The sequence below is a fragment of the Heterodontus francisci genome, chromosome 26 (assembly GCF_036365525.1).
Source record: "Heterodontus francisci isolate sHetFra1 chromosome 26, sHetFra1.hap1, whole genome shotgun sequence".
In the NCBI taxonomy this organism is placed as follows: Eukaryota; Metazoa; Chordata; class Chondrichthyes; order Heterodontiformes; family Heterodontidae; genus Heterodontus; species Heterodontus francisci.
This window is the reverse complement of record NC_090396.1, coordinates 22,568,392-22,592,249: the sequence shown is the minus strand read 5'-3', so window position 1 is coordinate 22,592,249 and position 23,858 is coordinate 22,568,392. Positions and strand designations below refer to the sequence as shown.

The following is a 23,858-nucleotide window of genomic DNA, read 5'->3' as shown; positions in this document are numbered from 1 at the left end:
AGGGCGTCAATCAGACTGGGTGTAAATCGGACGGGGCATAAAACAGACGGGTGTAAATCGGACGGGTGTAAATCAGACTGGGTGTAAATCGGACGGGGAGTAAATCAGACTGGGTGTAAATCGGACTGGGCGTGAATCAGACTGGGTGTAAATCGGACTGGGTGTAACTCGGACGTGGTGTAAATCGGACTGGGCGTAAATCGGACTGGGTGTAAATCGGATTGGGTGTAACTCAGACGGGGTGTAAATCAGACTGGGTGTAAATCGGACGGGCCGTAAATCGGAATGGGTGTAAATCGGACGTGGTGTAAATCGGACGGGGCGTAAATCAGACTGGGAGTAAATCGGACGGGGCATAAATCAGACTGGGTGCAAATCGGACGGGGTGTAAATCAGACTGGGTATAAATCGGACAGGGCGTAAATCAGACTGGGCGTAAATCGGACGGGGCATAAAACAGACGGGTGTAAATCGGACGGGGTGTAAATCGGACGGGTGTAAATCGGACGGGGCATAAATCAGATGGGTGTAAATCGGACGGGGTGTAAATCGGACTGGGCGTAAATCGGACTGGGTGTAAATCGGATTGGGTGTAACTCGGACGGGGTGTAAATTGGACGGGGTGTAAATCGGACTGGGCGTAAATCGGACTGGGTGTAAATCGGATTGGGTGTAACTCGGACGGGGTGTAAATCGGACGGGGTGTCAATTGGACGGGGCGTAAATCAGACTGGGTGTAAATCGGACGGGGTGTAAATCGGACGGGGCGTAAATCGGACTGGGTTTAACTCGGACGGGGTGTAAATCGGACGGGGTGTAAATCAGATGGGTGAAAATCGGACTGAGTATAAATCGGACTGGGTGTAAATTGGACTGAGTGGAAATCGGACTGGGTGTAAATCAGATGTGTGTAAATCAGATGGGTGTAAATCGGACTGGATGTAAATCGGACTGGGTGTAACTCGGACTGGTTGTAAATCGGACTGGGTATAAATCGGACTGGGTGTAACTCGGACTGGATGTAAATCAGATGGGTGTGCATCGGACTGGGTGTAACTCGGACTGGATGTAAATCAGATGGGTGTAAATCGGACTGGGTGTATATCGGACGGGGCGTAAATCAGACTCGGTTTAAATCGTACGGGGCGTAAATCGGACTGAGTGTACATCGGACGGGGTGTAAATCAGACGGGGCGCAAATCAGATGGGTGTAAATCCGACTGCGTGTTAATCGGACGGGGTGTAAATCGGACTAGATGTCAATCGGACTGGTGTAAATCGAACTGGGTGTAAATCGGACTGGGTGTAAATCGGACTGGGCGTGAATCAGACTGGGTGTAAATCGGACTGGGTGTAACTCGGACGTGGTGTAAATCGGACTGGGCGTAAATCGGACTGGGTGTAAATCGGATTGGGTATAACTCGGACGGGGTGTAAATCGGACGGGGTGTAAATCGGACGGGGCGTAAATCAGACTGGGTGTAAATCGGACGGGGTGTAAATCGGACGGGCCGTAAATCGGACTGGGTGTAAATCGGACGGGGTGTAAATCGGAATGGGCGTAAATCGGACTGGGTGTAAATCGGATTGGGTGTAACTCGGACGGGGTGTAAATCGGACGGGGTGTAAATCGGACGGGGCGTAAATCAGACTGGGAGTAAATCGGACGGGGCATAAATCAGACTGGGTGTAAATCGGACGGGGTGCAAATCAGACTGGGTGTAAATCGGACAGGGCGTCAATCAGACTGGGTGTAAATCGGACGGGGCATAAAACAGACGGGTGTAAATCGGACGGGGTGTAAATCGGGCGGGTGTAAATCGGACGGGGCATAAATCAGATGGGTGTAAATCGGACGGGGTGTAAATCGGACTGGGCGTAAATCGGACTGGGTGTAAATCGGATTGGGTGTAACTCGGACGGGGTGTAAATCGGACGGGGTGTAAATCGGACGGGGCGTAAATCAGACTGGGTGTAAATCGGACGGGGTGTAAATCGGACGGGGCGTAAATCAGACTGGGTGTAACTCGGACGGGGTGTAAATCAGACTGGGCCTAAATCGGACTGGGTGTAAATCGGATTGGGTGTAACTCGGACGGGGTGTAAATCAGACTGGGTGTAAATCGGACGGGGTGTAAATCGGACGGGCCGTAAATCGGACTGGGTGTAACTCGGACGGGGTGTAAATCGGACGGGGTGTAAATCGGACGGGGCGTAAATCAGACTGGGTGTAAATCGGACGGGGTGTAAATCGGACGGGGCGTAAATCAGACTGGGAGTAAATCGGACGGGGCATAAATCAGACTGGGTGTAAATCGGACGGGGTGTAAATCAGACTGGGTGTAAATCGGACTGGGTGTAACTCGGACGTGGTGTAAATCGGACTGGGCGTAAATCGGACTGGATGTAAATCGGATTGGGTGTAACTCAGACGGGGTGTAAATCAGACTGGGTGTAAATCGGACGGGGTGTAAATCGGACGGGCCGTAAATCGGACTGGGTGTAACTCGGACGGGGTGTAAATCGGACTGGGCGTAAATCGGACTGGGTGTAAATCGGATTGGGTGTAACTCGGACGGGGTGTAAATCTGACGTGGTGTAAATCGGACGGGGCGTAAATCAGACTGGGAGTAAATCGGACGGGGCATAAATCAGACTGGGTGTAAATCGGACTGGGTGTAAATCAGACTGGGTGTAAATCGGACAGGGCGTAAATCAGACTGGGTGTAAATCGGACGGGGCATAAAACAGACGGGTGTAAATCAGACGGGGTGTAAATCGGACGGGTGTAAATCGGACGGGGCATAAATCAGATGGGTGTAAATCAGACGGGGTGTAAATCGGACTGGGCGTAAATCGGACTGGGTGTAAATCGGATTGGGTGTAACTCGGATGGGGTGTAAATTGGACGGGGTGTAAATCGGACTGGGCGTAAATCGGACTGGGTGTAAATTGGATTGGGTGTAACTCGGACGGGGTGTAAATCGGACGGGGTGTCAATTGGACGGGGCGTAAATCAGACTGGGTGTAAATCGGACGGGGTGTAAATCGGACGGGGCATAAATCGGACTGGGTTTAACTCGGACGGGGTGTAAATCGGACTGGGCCTAAATAGGACTGGGTGTAAATTGGACGGGGTGTAACTCGGACGGGGTGTAAATCAGACTGGGAGTAAATCGGACGGGGCATAAATCAGACTGGGTGTAAATCGGACGGGGTGTAAATCAGACTGGGTGTAAATCGGACAGGGCGTAAATCAGACTGGGTGTAAATCGGACGGGGCATAAATCAGACGGGTGTAAATCGGACGGGGTGTAAATCGGACGGGTGTAAATCGGACGGGGCATAAATCAGATGGGTGTAAATCGGACGGGGTGTAAATCGGACGGGGTGTAATTCGGACTGGGTGTAAATCCGACTGGGTGTAAATCCGACTGGGTGTAAATCGGACTGGGTGCAAATCGGACGGGGTGTAAATCGGAATGGGTGTAAATCGGACTGGGTGCAAATCGGACGAGGTGTAAATTGGACTGGATGTAAATCTGAATGGGTGTCAATCGGACTGGGTGTAAATCGGACGGGGTGTAAATCGGACGGGGTGTAAATCGGACGGGGCGTAAATCAGACTGGGAGTAAATCGGACGGGGCATAAATCAGACTGGGTGTAAATCGGACGGGGTGTAAATCAGACTGGGTGTAAATCGGACAGGGCGTAAATCAGACTGGATGTAAATCTGAATGGGTGTCAATCGGACTGGGTGTAAATCGGACTGGGTGCAAATCGGACGGGGTGTAAATCGGACTGGATGTAAATCGGACGGGGTGTAAATCGGACTGGGTTTAAATCGGACTGGATGTAAATCGGAATGGGTGTAAATCGGACTGGGTGTAAATCGGACTGGGTGCAAATCGGACGGGTTGTAAATCGGACTGGATGTCAATCGGACTGGATGGAATTCGGACTGGGTGTAAATCGGACTGGTAGTAAATCAGACGGGGCGTAAATCGGACTGGGTGTAAATCGGACGGGGCGTAAATCGGTCTGGGTGTAAATCGGACGGGGTGTAAATCGGACTGAGTGTAAATCGGACTGGATGTAAATCGGACCGGATGGAAATCAGACCGAGTGTAAATCAGACGGGGTGTAACTCGGACGGGGTGTAAATCGGACTGGGTGTAACTCGGACTGGATGTAAATCGGACTGGGTGTAAATCGGACTGGGTGTAAATCGGATGGGGTGTAAATCAGACTGGGTGTAACTCGGACGTGGTGTAAATCGGACTGGGCGTAAATCGGACTGGGTGTAAATCGGATTGGGTGTAACTCGGACGGGGTGTAAATCGGACGGGGTGTAAATCGGACGGGGCGTAAATCAGACTGGGTGTAAATCGGACGGGGTGTAAATCGGACGGGCCGTAAATCGGACTGGGTGTAACTCGGACGGGGTGTAAATCGGATTGGGTGTAACTCGGACGGGGAGTAAATCAGACTGGGTGTAAATCGGACTGGGCGTGAATCAGACTGGGTGTAAATCGGACTGGGTGTAACTCGGACGTGGTGTAAATCAGACTGGGTGTAAATCGGACGGGGTGTAACTCGGACGTGGTGTAAATCAGACTGGGTGAAAATCGGACGGGGTGTAACTCGGACGGGGTGTAAATTGGACTGGGTGTAACTCGGACGGGGTGTAAATCGGACTGGGCGTAAATCGGACGGGGTGAAAATCGGACGGGGTGTAAATCGGACTGGGTGTAACTCGGACGGGGTGTAAATCGGACTGGGCGTAAATCGGACGGGGTGTAAATCGGACGTGGTGTAAATCGGACGGGGCGTAAATCAGACTGGGAGTAAATCGGACGGGGCATAAATCAGACTGGGTGTAAATCGGACGGGGTGTAAATCAGACTGGGTGTAAATCGGACAGGGCGTAAATCAGACTGGGTGTAAATCGGACGGGGCATAAAACAGACGGGTGTAAATCGGACGGGGTGTAAATCGGACGGGTGTAAATCGGACGGAGCATAAATCAGATGGGTGTAAATCGGACGGGGTGTAAATCGGACTGGGCGTAAATCGGACTGGGTGTAAATCGGATTGGGTGTAACTCGGACGGGGTGTAAATTGGACGGGGTGTAAATCGGACTGGGCGTAAATCGGACTGGGTGTAAATCGGATTGGGTGTAACTCGGACGGGGTGTAAATCGGACGGGGTGTCAATTGGACGGGGCGTAAATCAGACTGGGTGTAAATCGGACGGGGTGTAAATCGGACGGGGCGTAAATCGGACTGGGTTTAACTCGGACGGGGTGTAAATCGGACTGGGCCTAAATAGGACTGGGTGTAAATCGGATTGGGTGTAACTCGGACGGGGTGTAAATTGGACGGGGTGTAAATCGGACGGGGCGTAAATCAGACTGGGAGTAAATCGGACGGGGCATAAATCAGACTGGGTGTAGATCGGACGGGGTGTAAATCAGACTGGGTGTAAATCGGACAGGGCGTAAATCAGACTGGGTGTAAATCGGACGGGGCATAAATCAGACGGGTGTAAATCGGACGGGGTGTAAATCGGACGGGTGTAAATCGGACGGGGCATAAATCAGATGGGTGTAAATCGGACGGGGTGTAAATCGGACGGGGTGTAATTCGGACTGGGTGTAAATCCGACTGGGTGTAAATCCGACTGGGTGCAAATCGGACGGGGTGTAAATCGGAATGGGTGTAAATCGGACTGGGTGTAAATCAGACTGGGTGCAAATCGGACGGGGCATAAATCAGATGGGTGTAAATCGGACGGGGTGTAAATCGGACGGGGTGTAATTCGGACTGGGTGTAAATCCGACTGGGTGTAAATCGGACGGGGTGTAAATCAGATGGGTGTAAATCGGACGGGGTGTAAATCGGACGGGGTGTAATTCGGACTGGGTGTAAATCCGACTGGGTGTAAATCGGACTGGGTGCAAATCGGACTGGGTGCAAATCGGACTGGGTGCAAATCGGACGGGGTGTAAATCGGAATGGGTGTAAATCGGACTGGGTGTAAATCGGACGAGGTGTAAATTGGACTGGATGTAAATCGGACTGGGTGTAAATCGGAATGGGTGTAAATCGGACTGGGTGTAAATCGGACTGGGTGTAAATCGGACTGGATGTAAATCGGAATGGGTGTAAATCGGACTGGGTGCAAATCGGAATGGGTGTAAATCGGACTGGGTGTAAATCGGACTGGGTGTAAATCGGACTGGATGTAAATCGGAATGGGTGTAAATCGGACTGGGTGCAAATCGGACTGGGTGCAAATCGGACGGGGTGTAAATCAGAATGGGTGTAAATCGGACTGGGTGTAAATCGGACGAGGTGTAAATTGGACTGGATGTAAATCGGACGGGGTGTAAATCGGACTGGGTGTAAATCGGACGAGGTGTAAATTGGACTGGGTGTAAATCGGACTGGGTGTAAATTGGACTGGGTGTAAATCGGACGGGTGTAAATCGCACTGGGTGTCAATCGGACTGGGTGTAAATTGGACTGGGTGCAAATCGGACTGGGTGTAAATTGGACTGGGTGTAAATCGGACGGGGTGTAAATCGGACTGGATGTAAATCGGACTGGGTGTAAATTGGACTGGATGTAAATCGGACGGGGTGTAAATCGGACTGGATGTAAATCGGACTGGGTGTAAATTGGACTGGGTGTAAATCGGACGGGTGTAAATCGCACTGGGTGTCAATCGGACTGGGTGTAAATTGGACTGGGTGCAAATCGGACGGGGTGTAAATCGGACTGGATGTAAATCGGACGGGGTGTAAATCGGACTGGGTGTAAATCGGACTGGATGTAAATCGGAATGGGTGTAAATCGGACTGGGTGTAAATCGGACTGGGTGTAAATCGGACTGGGTGCAAATCGGACGGGTTGTAAATCGGACTGGATGTAAATCTGACGGGGTGTAAATCGGACGGGGTGTAAATCGGACTGGATGTCAATCGGACTGGATGTAAATCGGACTGGGTGTAAATCGGACTGGTAGTAAATCAGACGGGGCGTAAATCGGACTGGGTGTAAATCGGACGGGGCGTAAATCGGTCTGGGTGTAAATCGGACGGGGTGTAAATCGGACTGAGTGTAAATCGGACTGGATGTAAATCGGACCGGATGTAAATCAGACCGAGTGTAAATCAGACGGGGTGTAACTCGGACGGGGTGTAAATCGGACTGGGTGTAACTCGGACTGGATGTAAATCGGACTGGGTGTAAATCGGACGGGGTGTAAATCAAACTGGGTGTAAATCGGACTGGGTGTAAATCGGATGGGGTGTAAATCAAACTGGGTGTAAATCGGACTGGGTGTAAATCGGACTGGGTGTAAATCGGACTGGGTGTAAATTGGACGGGGTGCAAATCGGACGGGGCATAAATCAGATGGGTGTAAATCGGACTGAGTGTAAATCGGACTGGGTGTAAATTGGACTGAGTGTAAATCGGACTGGGTGTAAATCAGATGGGTGTAAATCAGATGGGTGTAAATCGGACTGGATGTAAATCAGACTGGGTGTAACTCGGACTGGATGTAAATCGGACTGGGTGTAAATCGGACTGGGTGTAACTCAGACTGGATGTAAATCAGATGGGTGTAAATCGGACTGGGTGTAAATCAGACTGGGTGTAACTCGGACGGGGTGTAAATCGGACGGGTGTAAATCGGACTGGGTGTAAATCAGACTGGGTGTAAATCGGACGAGGTGTAAATTGGACGAGGTATAAATCGGACTGGCTGTAAATCGGACGGGGTGTAAATCGGACTGGATGTAACTCGGACGGGGTGTAAATCGGACGGGTGTAAGTCAGACAGGTATAAATTGGGCGGGTGTAAATTCGGTCAGCCATCTGATAGTCTCTGCCATCAGGTCATAGCTAGCAAAATTACACTTGAGGACATTTTGCTGTCACTACGGCTGCAGCAATTTTTAAATCTTGTTAGTGGGATCTATTGAAAGGGCAGTCACACTGCACAAGCAAACACAGACGTCCACAGGGCTCAGTGTGGCTGTCGGGAGTGCAACCTGTACTATATCTAATAAAAAAAATCTTTCTTTTAATTTGAATGCTAGTTCTCATCTCCTGACATTCCCTTCAATGTGATGACTGACAGGGTGAAGCGTGAACAGCATGGGGATTAAAAATAGCTGTCACTCTAAATTCAATTCGGAAAACGTTCTGTTTTAATGTTGTGTAAGATAAACATATCTAAAAAAAAGTGCAATTATTTGCTGCAGCTTAATGATGATTTCACCTTAACATAAAAAACGATCTCACATCTGTCTATTACACTGAGGAGACTGAGGGGTTATAGACCACTTGCATTAACGAATCTATGTGAAGGTTTGGATTCATGTACCAGATTCAGGGATACCAACCCTCCAGGATTGCCCTAGGAGTTGCCAGGAATTACAGGTTAATCTCCTAGACACACTTGTGAGCAATATATGGGAGAACAATCATAGGGGCATTCAAAGAAAATTATGTTTTTCATTCTTTGAACACTTGTGTTTGATTATCAGTTCTAAAAATATTGGATAAGAGGGTAGACAAGGCTGTTTGACTGGGTGGGACAGTTGTAGGTGGAAGATCATGTGACAAAACCTCCAGGAATGTGTCCAATCAGAATTGGTAACCCTAACCAGATGTCATAACACGAAATAAGCAGCTTTTGTCTGTTTTCTTAAAAAGCCACTTGGTCTTTGAAAGACATTCTTGCATTCCGGGGTCTAATTTCACAGGTGCTCTCTGATACCTCCCCGAAATGACCATTCTTCCGGTGTGAGCTTCAGAAAGACATTATAGACAAGCTTGATCCTATCCTCACTTAATATGCCTGTGGCTGTTCTTTAGAGTAATCAGGAGTTGGCATTTTCCCTTCCTGGCACATGGAGATTGAGACACCACTTGTAGCACCTCTACCATCGCACAAGCTGGGATTAGTGAAGCAGGCACTAAATCTGGTATCTTCCAGCAGTGCAAGACTTGGCTCCTTTCATCAAAGTGCACTTACCAGTTGGGACACCCATCGATCAGCTTATATACTTGGTCTTTGTATATCAACAGCCAGGGTTCCCATTTCTGGTGACTGTTCAGTGACTGCTGGAGAATGCCCGTGTATCAGAGGCTGAAGCTCAGCTTTGATGCCCCTTAGAGGTTAAATAGCCTAGCAATGCTCACTGCCTATGCTCATATATAAAGAATGGACACTTGGGTGCACTGCCTACATTTGTAAATCAGCCCTGTCTTGTGCTAAAGACTGTGGACTTGGAGGAGACAGCTCAGGTCAACAGCAAGAAGCTAGGGAGGAAATTAAAATGCAAGGGGCCCATATGGCATTCAAAATGAGGGTGAATAGGAGGCAGAAAACGTATTAAATAATTACTTCATGGAGATAGTTATCAATCAAGGCACTAACAATATACCATCCAACATCTAGCTTGTACCATGTCCGTTCCAGGGCTTTGGCCTTAGTGAAGCAGAGATTCTGGTCAGGCTAAAGAGATGGGGAACAAATGTAGCCTGAAGGATAAATGAACTAAATCCCAGGGTACTCAGAAAGATAAGGGAGATCTGTGAAGCACTGATGGCTGTTTTGAAGGAGTCAGCCACTAGGGAGGTTCTGATAAACTGAAAATAGGCAAATGTAGTTCCCATTGTCAAGAAGGTGACAAAATATTGCCTGGAAAATTGCAGATCCATTATCATGGCCTCAATAATTCAAAAATGAATAAACTAAGAATCCAAAGCAAAATGGTATAGAAACCTTGCCTGAGCAACCTCAAACCAGTTGAGATGGTCACATTCCAAGTTACTGGGAGAAAGTATTATCTGATTAGCGTTCTATGTGAAAAACTCATTTACAAACCAGGTTCAGTGAGGGTCAACAGTAATATTTGCGCTGATATGGTTTTATTGACTAGCCAAAGAGAAAGAAGTAGAAGGTAATAATAAAGGGAGCTCGGCTGAAATGAGGTGAGGTGCTGAGTGTGGTGCCCGAACGTCAATATAGCAACCTAAGCTGTTGCTGCTATATATAAATTACCTGGTACCATAGTTTCAGTGCCAGGTAGTCAAATGCAGAGATAAGCCCAGCCAAGTTCTTGAATTTTCACCTCAATTGAGTGGCAAATGCAGTCCAACATGGACAAATGCAGGACAGAATACACAGGCAGTGGAAACAGGGCCTCGTATACTGCTCACATGGGATAAAGTTGCCAAAGGAGAATATGAGAGATTTGGGGCTGTTAGTGGACTCAATATTGTTCTATTTACTACTTTGGTCAATGTTCCTCTGAACTTTTTCTCTTGTCATCTGCACTCGTTTCCTCCCAACATCCACACTTTTCATTTGAAATGAGAATTCAAGGCAGAGTCTCCTACCCTAAGTCATGCTTTTGCAGGAGCTCAAAACTGTAGAGTTCCTACTGGCTTTACCATCATCACCTCATGCTACAATCTGCAACCAGATGAGACTAAACTTAGTGTTGCCTAGTCTGTCCTTCCAGAATTACTGGTTAGTGGTGTTCTACACACAGTATAGGCCCTTCCCCTCGGGTTCACAATAAATAATGTGAGAAAATTGTTTGTGAGAACTGGGAATGCCGCAATAATCTGAACACTAGTGCAGCTGTATTCTTCTTTAAAGGCCTCTGTTACTTACTGGTTACCCATTAGTTTTAATATGTGTGAAAAGACATATCTGATGTATGCAGATCTGATCTTGTACTACTTATGTACAGACACTAACAGACAATCTGTATGCTAATATGTACAAAATGAAAACATAATGGCTTTCAAATACTTCATGGCTGCTTAACCTTTGAAGGGATGTACAAGGCTTTCAAAAGAGCTTTCCCAATTTATGTCAAAACTGCCTCTGATGAGAAAATTCTATTGACTGTTAATCTCGTGGTTTGCATTTCAAATGTACCTCTCTTAAAAATTCTAAAACTCTAGTGCGTATGTTTTGCTGTGATGAAAAGAAAAGTTTTCTTCAGTTTCGAACCCCCACCTTCTCCCCTCCCCATCATTTTAATGACTGTGAATTAAAATGGCAGGTGGTGGTCATTTTGCTTTTTTTGCCCAGATTCAGATATGAATTCATTCATCATAACTTTTGTCATTTTGCCTTGTGCCAAGATGTGATATTGGTGCGGATGGGGTAAACGAATAAAATACAGTTTCATTACCACTCTGGTTCCTTATTGTCTGCTCTCACTATGCAGGTTCCGATGTAACACTGTGTTTTACATGTAGCCAACACATGCTGATGCCATTAAAGGAGAACCACTGTCTTATTAAGCTTTTATGGTAGATGCAGTCTTGGAATAGTCGGCACTGAAACTCTGTCACTCTGCCCCCTTCAGGCCGGAGGCTGGATCTGCTGAGGTTTGAACTTTGAGCATGTTCTCTGATTTACTTATTTGGGAAGGAGGAGGAAATAGAGGAGTTGGGACTGCCCAAAATGCATCTCATAGATAGCAAGGGGTGACTTAGGTCCCATTAGCTGGGCTCAATTTGAACCTTGATCTCAGAGGTGTTGCGAACCCACTGCTCCCATCCATATTCAGCATTTGTACCTGAAAGAGAAATAGCGAGAGCTCACCTGTAGAATTTTGCAGCGTTCTGAGTTACAGGTGTTGTCTTCACAGGGCTGGAACATTCCAAGGGTGACGCAATTCAGCAAGATGACCAACATGCTCATCCGTTCAAACCACGTAAGAGGGAGAGGAGTTAAGGAAACTTCAAGAAATGGGCACAGTAACAAATTATCACAAAACGTAACTGCGACAGCAAGGAAGCTAAACACACAAAACAAAATTTTTTAAAAAGGGGTTCAGAAAATGATTCACTAATGGACCAAACCCATCCGGCAGGAAACAGACAGGATTGGATCAGCCGCCTGTTTAACACAACTGCCCTGACTACAGTCAATCGGACTGGGTGTGAAACTGATCTGATCCGGTCTGTTTCCTGCCACGTAAGTCAGGTCAAAAATGATCCCCATAGATCTGGGTTTTAGTCAAGCACTCTCATGCGTTCATAGAGGATACGTCACACTGAAGGATTTGGATAGTCCATTACTGTGAATTAATGCTTCAGAAGAATCATTAAAATTACATCAAAACACTTCAACATATTATATTCACACTTGGAGTGGAGAGCTTCTCTTTGAATTTTTTTTTTAAATTGCCATAGTTCCCTCAGCTTTCTCTCTTTGTCCTCTTAAGGTGCTGACTCTCGCTGGATCACAATTGCATGGCTCCTTCAGAGCCTCACTCAAGTCTCATCAGTTCATGTGTGAGTCTAGACAATGGGCGCATTGCAGAGTCTTTCAAGTTGGGAGTTCCAGGACTTTGACCCAAGAAGGAATGGTGATATATGTCCAAGTCAGAATGGTCTGTGACTTGGAAGGGAACTTGGAGTAGGTGGTGTTCCCTTGTTCTTCTAGGAAGTGGAGGTCGTGGGTTTGGGAGGCCCTGCCATAGCAGAGTCCAATCCTGCCTTCACCAGGTTCAAACTGGTAAGACGCATTTAGGACAGAAATCAGGAAGTTCTTCATATAATGACTGATCAGCATGTAGAAAGTAATCCGATACACTGTGGTGGAGGTGAAAATACTGGAAACATTTAAGAATCAAATTAGTACTGCAATGGGGGAGGGTTTGGGATCTTTCAGGATAGGTGGACTAAGATAGGCTGAAATTTAAATTGAGGCTCTTGGAGATCTTCCTCAACTGTATCACTGCCAAATAAATTTGATCCACTCTGGGGAGCAGTGAAGTAGCTAAACTGTATAATTCTGATCATCCAAAATGTGACCGAGTACCAAGAAGGCACTACAATAAAAACAGGAAGTGCTGGAAATACTCAGCAGGTCCGGCAGCAACGGTGGAGAGAGAAACAGAGTTAACGTTTCAGATCGATAACCTAGGTATTTCCAGCACTTTCTATTTTTATTTCAGATTTCCAGCATCCGCAGTATTTTGCTTTAAAGTTGGCACTAGTTAATGTTATGCAAGCTAGCTATCATGAGTTATCTTGATCGATGACAGCACCCTAATAAGTTTACAAATCTGCTCTGAGTCAAGATAAACGCTGTCCAATTACCCTCAGCCTTCAACTCTGACCTGGTTTTTACAATACACAGTAATACCACATTGCCCACCAGGGAAACTGAGAATGGCTTCCGTTCATCGCTGCTCACTCCACCAATATAAAGTGAGTGGCACAATATCCCAGGGCACTAATCTGGTAACCAGCAACTAAAGAATAATTAGAATCAATTAGAACGTTAGGCTAGTAGGGTGAGATGAAGAGGAATGGGAGAAGGCTCCTGTGGAGCATAAACACTGGCATAGACCAGTTGGGCCGAATGGCCGATTTCAGGGCCATACATGCTGTGTAATTTTTAAGAAGTTGGCCGAGAACAGCAGGGTGGAGTTGCGGAGGGTCTCGGGGTGGGCGGAGGGTGGATTAGCAGCCTTAAAATCAGAGTGCCATCCGAACCCCCTTCCCCTTTCCCTTTCCAATCCCACACATTGCCATTTTTCCTGGAGATTTTACAAGGGCAGCGCAGATACCAGGGGAAGCCTCATTAAACTATGTAAATTGGAGGTCCTATGATATACGTATCACCCCTGAGTACAATTGCAAGGTACATATCGGTGGAGCCTGCACCATGCACACTCAGCCTGGTTTTACCAGGCATTGCAGAGCCTTGCTAGTGGTTCTCGAGGGGAGGCCACTCAGAACACAGACCAGAAATGTTTCTGGGGTGTATTTTCAGTGAGCCAGGAGGAGCAGGAGTGCTCCTCGAGGGTCTGGGGAAACTGGCCTGGGATTACCTCCACTTCCCTCCCACCCAGGACTCACCTACAGGCCAGTGCTGCATTTGAGCTGCTCGATGTTGCACCTCGGCAACGGGATGGAAATAAGGCCCCAAGGCCTCTGAATGGCTTGAACCTCCCTCCGCTATTTAAAATCAACCTGAATACACACCAGGGTTGTGTTGCGAGTACATTTTTTTTCATTCTTCTACTCCTCTTGTCTGACTCTGCTAACCTGTTCCCACGGCAGCATGCAGCTATCATGTCCAAGTGGCTATTCCTTATGTCAGACCCTAAAGAGTGAGCTCGGGCAGGCTATTCCACCATGGGAGTGCCACAGGTGAGCTAATCCTGTTCTCAGCTTGATGTCCATATATACACCTTCTAGCAGGGCCTTGCATGGGTTTCCCCTCCTTGTCTTGTGACTGTTGGGTTACATTCCGAAAAAGGCACCCAGCGCACAGGCTGCGTTTCCGATACGCACTCACAGTGGGTGAGGCTCTCTGCTGGTAACACAGGCATGTAAAATAACCCCTATAGTCTGCCTCGGCGGAAAGATGGGCTTTTGCTGCAAGAGCTACACAGATCTGATTAAAGGCAAAATTGGAGCATTGGCCAAGCAGGTTATAAGATGCCTTGCTTTAAAGCAACAAGCTGCTCAAATACTAATCCTTCAGTGACTTTCAAAGTCTAATGAATGACAGCTTGTGTCTTTAAGCTGAGACATCTCCATCCTTAATAACAGGAAATAGATAAAGGAAATCCTTTTGACAGATTAGCTGATAAATAAATTCATAGCAGTTGCAATCAGATTGTTATAATTGCCAGCCAGCTGTCTGTTACTGTGATTTCTCCTGACAGAACCAGATAGATAACTGATTAGGATTCCTACTGATGATGCCCCAGCCTGCCACTGTGTGAAGGCTAGTTTCACTAAGCTGGTGGCCTGGTCTGCTATTGGTGTGAGTCTGGCAGTAAAGCTAGGCTAAGGGATTACTGCCACTTTAGTGTTGACATCCTCTCGCAGACAGTGAGATGTTATAAGATTAAGTAAAAGAAGAAAGCACTTTTCACGCCCTCAGGATGTCCCAAAGAGCTCGACAGATGACTAACTTCTTTTGAAATATGGTCACTGTTGTATTGTAGGAAATGTAGCAGCCAACTTGCACACAGCAAATTCCCACAAGCAGAAATAGGATAAATGACCAACTAAACTGTATTTTAGTGGTGTTGGTTTGAGGGAAAGTATTGGCCAGGACACAGGGGAGAATTCCCTGCTCTTTTTCGAAAAAGTGCCATGGGATGTTTTACACTCAGTTTAATGTTTCATCTGAAAGATAGTACTTCTGACAGTGCAGTACTCCCTCAATGTTGCACTACAGTGGCAGCCTGGATAACATGCTCAACTTCTGAAGTGGAACACAAACACACAACCTTCTTACTCAGAGTCAAGTGTGCTACCAACGGAGCCACAACTATTGTCTTCTGATATAAACTGCTTCCATTAATCAATGCCACATGACAGTACTTGATTTCAAACATCCTGTGCATTCTCTCAGGGCATAGGGATACTTCACTGCAAGGGTAATCAGCTCTGAGTTTAGCTACATGTGGCAGATAGCTGGTTCTCCAGAAGAGTAATATGTATGGTTCAGCTCTACGCTGAATAATTTGTAGTTTGCAAAGCAAGTGTCGTTTTAATTGCATAAGTTGCCGAATCATCTTGGAGTTTGCAGTCCTGGGCGGGATGGGGTTGGGGGCGGGTTTGGAAGCAGGCAGAGCATAAAATTGGGTGGGATTTTGGTGCTGGGATGGGCGCGGGGGGTTCCTGCCATCATCCCGTCACCAACCCGCCTCCGCCAAAATTTAATCAGGGTGGATGGGCTTGTGAACAGCCTTCCCGCCGCAGCCACAATTAGCTGTGTGACAGGCCACCCTGTTGCCACACTGGAAGCAGGGCATGGAAAGCCATGCGGGCTGCTTTCTGGCTCCAGGAGGCAGGTGGGGGGGTGTCCCTAGTTAGTGCCTGAACAGGGGAAAGGGGGCTGGGTCCCGCTCAGAGCCACCCCGCTGCCCTTGCTGCCGAACACCCTCCCCCGCAACCTGCGAGACCCCTCCCGCCCTGACCTACGCTTCTCGGTCTCAGTAGGTGCTCCTCCAGCAGCAGCCACTGCTTCCGCAGTGGTGCAGCAGGTACTGGCCAATCAGAGGCCACCAGCTCTCCAAGGGCGGGACTTCCGGCAACGGGGTCCATGGTCCAGTGGAAGGCCCACCACTGCCCACTTAAGTACCTGATTGCCACTAGATTTGGCTGGTCTTCCGGAGAAGTGGGAATCTCGGCGTCGCTTTGTCCAGACGTCGAGACCCCTGCCGCCAGAATAAAATTCCGGCTCTGGTTCCTGTGCCATTTTAATTCCAGTGTCGTCACTTTTTCTCGTGGCATTGCTGATTCATGCTGGGGCACAGTCACATGGGCATCACCTTCCCTCTGGCACCTCACTGATTCTTTCGGGGTAATTGTAACCTAATCCACCAGGTGGGAAAAAGACCATTTCCAATTGGATGACGGTTTTACACCACGCCTGGCTTTACTCTCCATTGAATGCAGAGAATATTCGAGTGGGATGTCAAATGGGCACGGACCTAAATTTACCTAGTCAGTCCACTTAAAATTACTCCTTACCATTTGCCAACCTGGATAGCAATGTGTCAGTAGGTCATTTACTGGCCTGGGCATCACTGACTTCCTCGCCCATTGTCCACACACATGCCCCTTCTATAGGGGTTCATTGGATAGCCAGCCAGCAATTTGGAGATTGAACCACCCGACTGGTTTGTCTCATCCCCAGTTTGGGGGCCAGCTGAGTCTAATTGTATGATCACCATTGCTGACAGGATAAAGCTGGCTAGCTCAGCCTGGGCCTTTCCTGGCCTGTATGTCTCAGTCTCAGTACCACACCAGGCAACACTCTCACCACTGAGCCACCAGTGAAGGGTTTGTCCTAATAGGCTAGATTTTCATCCTTCACCAGCTGGTACTGTGATGTAGTGAATTGCCCGCCCCTTATAGAAGCTGTTTGATTTTCAGTCCATTGATTTTTCCTTTGCCAGATTACCGCCCGGGCACTGAAAATGTTTATCTACCCCAATATTTCTAAATGTAAATAGGCTTGCTAAGTTATTAAATCGTAATGTGCACTCAGATATAAATGTTTCACACTCGAAAGGATTCATCTACTTATTTGCCCATTTTGTCGCAACTAAGCAGCAATAAATCTGAAAACAAGATTGCAGAGTGCACCATGCTGCGATTGATCAATGCTGTACAGCATGCTGTCAAATCAATTGATTTGATCCTGTTCCATGCAGCGCGTTGTGCCGTATTAGAGGTACAATAATGGAATAGCTATGGGCCCCTGACTGCAGCCCGTCAGTTCAAATCCTTCCATGGCAACTTGTGAACTGAACTCAATAAATCTGGGCAGGTACCAGAAAAAATGACAAAGAAAGCTGCCAGACTGTCATAGCAACCCAACTGGTTCGCTAATGCCCTTCACGGAAGGGAACCTGCCAGGCCTACTCATTCCAGTCTGAGTGTGGCTCCAGTCCCACATTACGTGGTTGATTAATTCCTTCTCAGGTTGCATAACAAGCCACTCAGTTGTAACACAATTGCTTTTAAGAGGGCTACCACTTTAATGCATCTCAGGATGGGCAATTGATGCAGCCTTTCCAACAGTGCCCACATCCCAAGAACAGATGAACAAAAAGCTGACCAAGAGCTTAGTGTGTAATTGAGTTCCCAGACAGTTTGATGGAGCCACATTACTGCAGAAAGCCCGCAGCGCTAGTGTTATGCCATTCAGAAATGGGAGTGTCGTCATTACCAGGAGCCGTTTGCTCATCTGTGCATCACATTGGGGAATGATGTGTGGAATGACGAGAGCTGGGGAAGAGATGAAATATAGCAAGAACAACTCCAACAAAGAAAAAATCTTGAAGATTCATAGAGTCATAGAGTTAAACAGCACAGACACAGGCCCTTCGGCCCATCGTGTCTGTTCAATTAAACATAAATGTCCCATTCTCTTCCATGGATATCAGTTTGTTTTGGGGAAAGTTGCTCTTCAGTATATTTGTGACTCTGGTTATCCTGACACAAGTAAATCTCTGTTCCAAATGGGTCAAAATCCTGGAACTCCCCAGCCAACAGCACTGCAGGAGGACCTATACCGCGCGAACTGCAGCAGTTCAAGAAGATCCACCAGCACCTTCTCATGGACAACTAGGGATAGGCAATAAATGCCAGCCTTACCAGCGACACCCACATCCCAACGAATAATAAAATAAAATCTTAACTGTCCTATAGTTAATATAATTCAGCACTTTCGCCACTTCTATTGTTTGTGTACTACAGTTTTCAGTCTATTTAAGCGCATAAAGGCGCTTTTTTGGGGGGAATGGAGCATTAATTACTGACTTAAAGGAGAATGTTGTATTTCAAAGAGGCAGTGTTTACACATGGCAAAGAGATGTGCTGTGGCTTTAAATCTCTATGTTGTCACTTTGCGGTAAACACTTGTCCGAGCACTTCTTTCCCCTTCCCCATTCCACTGTAACCACTGAACTCTGAGTCAACTCGAAATCACCCCCAGCTCAGCACAAATACAACAGACACCACCATTAGTCACTCTCAATGTTCTTTCAAACAAGGCTTTTGTCACAAAGGCTCAACGTGATTAACAATGGGAGAGCTCAATATTTTGGATCTAAAGATGGTCACAAATCACCTGGACCAGATGACATGCATCCTAGGACACTGAAGGAAGCTAGGGAAGGAATTTATAGAGTAATGGCTATTACTGTGAAGGAATTATTGGACATTAGCAGACTTCCAAAGGAAGGGTGACCACCTATCTCATGCAACTAAGAGCCATTGGCCAAATATTTTTAACAGGCAACACAATGAAAATCATTGCAGGGACTAGGCTGGAGGAGTACCTATGTAGTAACAGTTTAATAAGAAACAGTGGTGTGAACTTAAAAAGGAAAGTGTAATGGGGATCACAGTGAGGAATAATTGGAGGAGCTCAAGTTCTGCAGCCGAGGAAAGGTGGTTGACAGTTAACCCATTAAGTTATATAAAATAGTCAATAGAATAATTGAGGCAAACTCAGAGAACATCACTTCTAATTAAGGCAGGAATGTAGGTCCGGGACGTAAATCTCAAAGTGGTGAAAAGTAAATTTGAACCAGACATCAGGAAGACATTTCTCTCAAAGAGTGATAAATATTCAGAATAATCTGCCAAACAGCGGAGTGGAGACAGCACCATTATAGAGACATTTAAAATGTAGCCAGATGATGTAGTGGGAAGGTTGAGGAACTGGGGGGGGATAAGATTCAATAGGCCAAATGCGGCTCTCTCCTCATCTTTAAATTTTATGGTGTCCTTATGGTAAAGTCTGACCAAACACATTCCTCATCCAAGCATGGCAAACCCAGCGTACAATTAAGCCTTGAGCACATACTTGCCAAGGATGTACCTTAAAATGGATTGACCTTCTGCTTTTCATTGATTTCCCTGAAAACAACAAAAAAAATACTGTATATGCCAACAACAATAAAGTTCAGTGTGTTGAACTGATTTTAAAAAATAATTCTATGTGTTCCATCAATTTTCTCAATCTCCTGATGTCCTTCAGGCTAAAGAGAAGCGGATATGGACCCCTATTGAGGATGGTTGAATGTGAATTCCACTTGATAACATGGGAAGTTTCCTGCTCCCTGTTTCTGCTCCCCAGCATCCCCACCACCCCCCACCACCCCCCTCCACCACCATCCCCTCAAACCTTGCATCTCCTCCAAAGCAGTGCAGGTATCAGATGAAAGCTTTTATGCCAGCCAGCTGTCTATGAAGTCCAGGTTATGGCTAATGGGTATTGATATTCTTGCATGAATTCGCATATGTCCATTTTGTGAGTCAGCTGCATCCATTGTCTGAGTAGGAAATCCTAAACCATGATACCAATATCCCTGAGCCACATTAGGAGATATTTATGTCTGGATGGACTATCAGAGCCTCAGAGAGATTTGTTCTCAGAATGTGAATGATGCCGTATTTATTGGCAAATCGATTTTCTGGGCATCAGGACACTTTCCATATTTTAGGTGGGCTCCCTGGATCCCACCAGGAAATCAGTCTGGGGTGGAGGGATGGGGGATTGGAGATTGGGGGCAGGATGATGAAGTGAGGTCCTGGGGAAGGGCTATGGCAAGCCTTGGAGCATTGACATAGTGTAGCAAGGCAGCAAGGCCAGAGTCCTAACAGGGTGTAAGAAGGCCAGAGACCAGACACAGTGTAGCAAGGCCAGAGACCTGGCAGCTTAGTTAGGCCAGAGGCCTGACACAGCATAGCTAGGCCAAAGGCCTGACAGCCTAGGGGAGCCTAGTGGAATCTAATTGAGGGGCTTGGGTGATTTATGTACGGAACAATGCATGCTCAGGAGTGAGTTACAGGCTGAATCAGTTGGTTCAGAAGGTTTATATAACAATGACTGACTTACAAACTATAATCCAGTTAAGGGATTCCAATGCTTCATAGATAGAATAATGTTGGATATCCATGAGTGAGTTGAGATGCTTGACACCTCCCAGGCTAGCATTGCTGAGTAGAGAACTCAGCATGTGGGAGAGGATGACTGTCATAGAACTGCATCACGCCATGTTATACAGACATTGGTGATCTGACACGCTAACCATCCACTGCCCTGACTAACATCCTGTCTTTATAAGAAAACTGTATGTTGTGCACTTTATAGTAAAGCTCTGTAATAAACAAAAGTTGGGGTACATTATTGCTGTATTTCAGATCAGAGGGTTATGGTCTCGTAAATAGACTCAAACACAAGCAGAGAAGAATTAGTTGATAGATGCAATAAATGTTATTATACATTGAAAGCTTTATAATGGATGGATTAAGCTGAGTCGCGTCAGGTATCATATCTATGTATTATTTTAATAACAAAGTGCCAGACAGGAATCTCAGCTGTGACCTCATCATTTTCTGTACAAAATCTCACTTCAGTAAATGGCTCGATGTCTTTACATAATGCATTTTATGTCCGATCTTGAAAAACGTTCATCTAAATTTTTTTTGTGACAGGAACAGCTGGTACTCAAAGGCAAATGCACAACCGTTCTTCATGTAGTAATCGAAGTTAGAATATAATTAGGGAAGGCGGAGCGGGAAGAAACAGGCACGAAAGGGAACATTGGTGCTGCAGGCTTCTCATTACAGTCCTGACCAAAAACAGATTCCCTGTTAAAGTCTGCAGCCATGAGCAAAAGCTGACCAAGCTTCCACTTGTTTCTGTAATGTTTGGCTGCTTGTAGTTGGCAGCAGGACAAAGAGAATTAAACTCCGTGCTGATCAAAATCATCGCGCCTTGGAGGGCGGGAAACCACCACCACCATTTAAACGGCCTTCCACGGCATCGCCAGGCTAAATTTACAGAATGTAGAGAGAAAAGAAAGGGGGCAAATTTCCTCCTAGTGCTGCTGACTCTTATTGTGCATCCCAGATTGGGACAAAGTGGTTGTTCCCAGCCAGGCAGGGAATTCTAGACCCTGCCCCTCACCACATCCTGCACACATAACCATACCAGTTGGCAATCAGAATTTGATTAAAGCCCGAAAGATTCACTTCCCAGTAACAATAAGGAGCCAGCAGATATTGCAGTTGGTCATAGAATACATCTTCCTCAACTCTGCCCAACAACGTGCAACAATCGAATTTTACAATAAGTCCCTGTTGCCCGAAATAGGATAATGTCTTTATTTCTCACACCACCCAATGTTGTGGTCATTCTGAGCAAAGTAATAATTTACTGCCAGAATTATGCTTAGTTATGGCTAGTTCTGCCACTGACCTATATTCACGAAGAACGGGTAGGGATTCTTCTTTGCGGAAGAACGGTTGTGCATTTGCCTTTGAGTACCAGCTGTTCCTGTCACAAAAAAAATTTAGATGAACGTTTTTCAAGATCGGACATAAAATGCATTATGTAAAGACATCGAGCCATTTACTGAAGTGAGATTTTGTACAGAAAATGATGAGGTCGCAACTGAGATTCCTGTCTGGCACTTTGTTATTAAAATAATACATAGACATGATACCTGACGCGACTCCGCTTAATCCATCCATTATAAAGCTTTCAATGTATAATAACATTGAATTGGCCACCAGTAATATGCCCCGCCTGATATTCAATCCCGCTGACTTCATCTGAATATCAAGCGAGGCCTACAGCAGGTAGCCAATCCAATTCCAACCCAGACAAATCTCTTCCCTAGGACCCTCATGGGCTTGAGAGGGCAGAATTCTCGCCCCCATATGGTCTCAGTCTCAGAATGAGGGACAGGTTGAGATGAGGGGGAATTTCTTCAGAGGGTGGTGAATCTTTGGGATTCTGTCCCTCAGAGGGCTGTGGAGGCTCAGTCATTGAGTATGAGATTTCTACATATTGAAAACAACAAGGGATACGGAGGTAGTGCAGGAAAATTGTGTTGAAGTAGATCTCATTGATGGCAGAGCAGGGTGAAAGGGCTGAATGGCCTACTCCTGCTCTTATTTCTTATGTTATTGAGGTGAGAATGGAGGCGGGTGGCTGCAAAAATTCACGCATTCGGTGGCTGGTTTGCTGGCACCATTCCGACCCGGGCCATTTTCCCAGAGGCAGAATCGGGGTAGGAAGGGTTACCTGCCAACAAGCTGCGGCCTGAGGCATCGGCAATTAGGTCAGCTGCTTGGAAGTGCCCTCCCAGCCGCAGACCGGGTGCCAGCACTCCAGGCAGGCTTTGAAGCCCTTCCTGCCTGCCTGGTTACAGCTGCGATCACAGGCCGCCCTGCAGAGGGGATTCCTCTCCACAGTGGTGGCCCAGCTGCTGTGGCCATTTTTTAGTTTAAAAGTTTAAAATGTTGCTGAGAGGGTGCCTCAAGATGGAGGCGGCCTTTCTCTTTCTTACCTGAAATGGCAGGTTGCTGCTCCTTCCTAATGGCCTTCCAGCTTTGAAAGCCCACCTACCATCCTAAATTGGATGATGAGTGTGCTTTCTGGCCACTAATTGGCCAATTCTGGGAAAATCACAGCAGGTGGCTCATGTTTCCCACAGTGCGGGGTCGGGACCCCCATTTGATCCTAATGTCGGAGTCCTGACCCTGCCCAAACCCTGCCCACAGAGAGAGTAAAAGAGAAACAGATAAAGTATAAAAGAGAAACAGAGAGAGCTGGCTAGATAGATCAGTAGATAGATAGAAAAGAGATCAGTATGTAGGTAGATAGATCGATAGTTCATTAGATAAAGTATTTCTTCCAATCAGATTCAGCAGAACTGGAACTCTGTTCTAGAGTTGGAAAGACAGCATTCTAATACACTGCATCATCTAGTCCCACAGACAGCTTCCTCCAACCAATCTTAAAAAAGCTTTACTCACACCACTTTTCAGTTTGGTTGAAGGAAGTCTCTCTAGTCTGAGACTGGCTGATGCAACAGGTTAGAATGTGGTCTTCTGCACTATCACACTGTACCTCCAAAATGAAGGACACGACCATTATGGATGCAGCTAACAATCCTCCAAGGTCAGACAACAAGACAGCTAGCCAAAATTAAATATTCAGCTGCAAGGACAAGAAATGCCATTTCATGGCATGGTATCCTAATGCATTACAAATTAAATAGATGTAAATCCTTCATGAGATTAAAGTGGTGTTGTCGTGATCATGCCAAGTGCCCACAGGTTTGACGGGCCACATGGGCTTTTTTCATTTCGTTCCTTTTATTCTTTTGTCTCCTGGTTTGTGTCGAAAAATCAATGTGAGGAACAATTGATTTGTAGGTCTGGAAACTCGAGCAAGTTTTATCTCTTGCTGGGGCTGCTAAGTAACTTGCCTGATATCAAGAAAATCTGTTTGTGTGCATGTGTG

At 46.6% G+C, this 23,858-nt stretch overlaps 1 protein-coding gene across 8 annotated transcripts in view; it reads right to left on the bottom strand.

Annotated features, from left to right (window-relative positions):
- The window catches only part of cacna1g (calcium channel, voltage-dependent, T type, alpha 1G subunit), a 685,429-nt gene that overhangs the window by 494,692 nt on the left and 166,879 nt on the right, over positions 1 to 23,858 (bottom strand). For all 8 annotated transcript variants that reach the window (XM_068057908.1, XM_068057913.1, XM_068057914.1 and 5 more), the window contains one exon: positions 11,649 to 11,785. In XM_068057908.1, coding sequence (XP_067914009.1) covers positions 11,649 to 11,747 — 99 coding nt within the window. In that variant the 5' untranslated portion in view covers positions 11,748 to 11,785. The remainder of the gene's footprint in view (positions 1 to 11,648; positions 11,786 to 23,858) is intronic.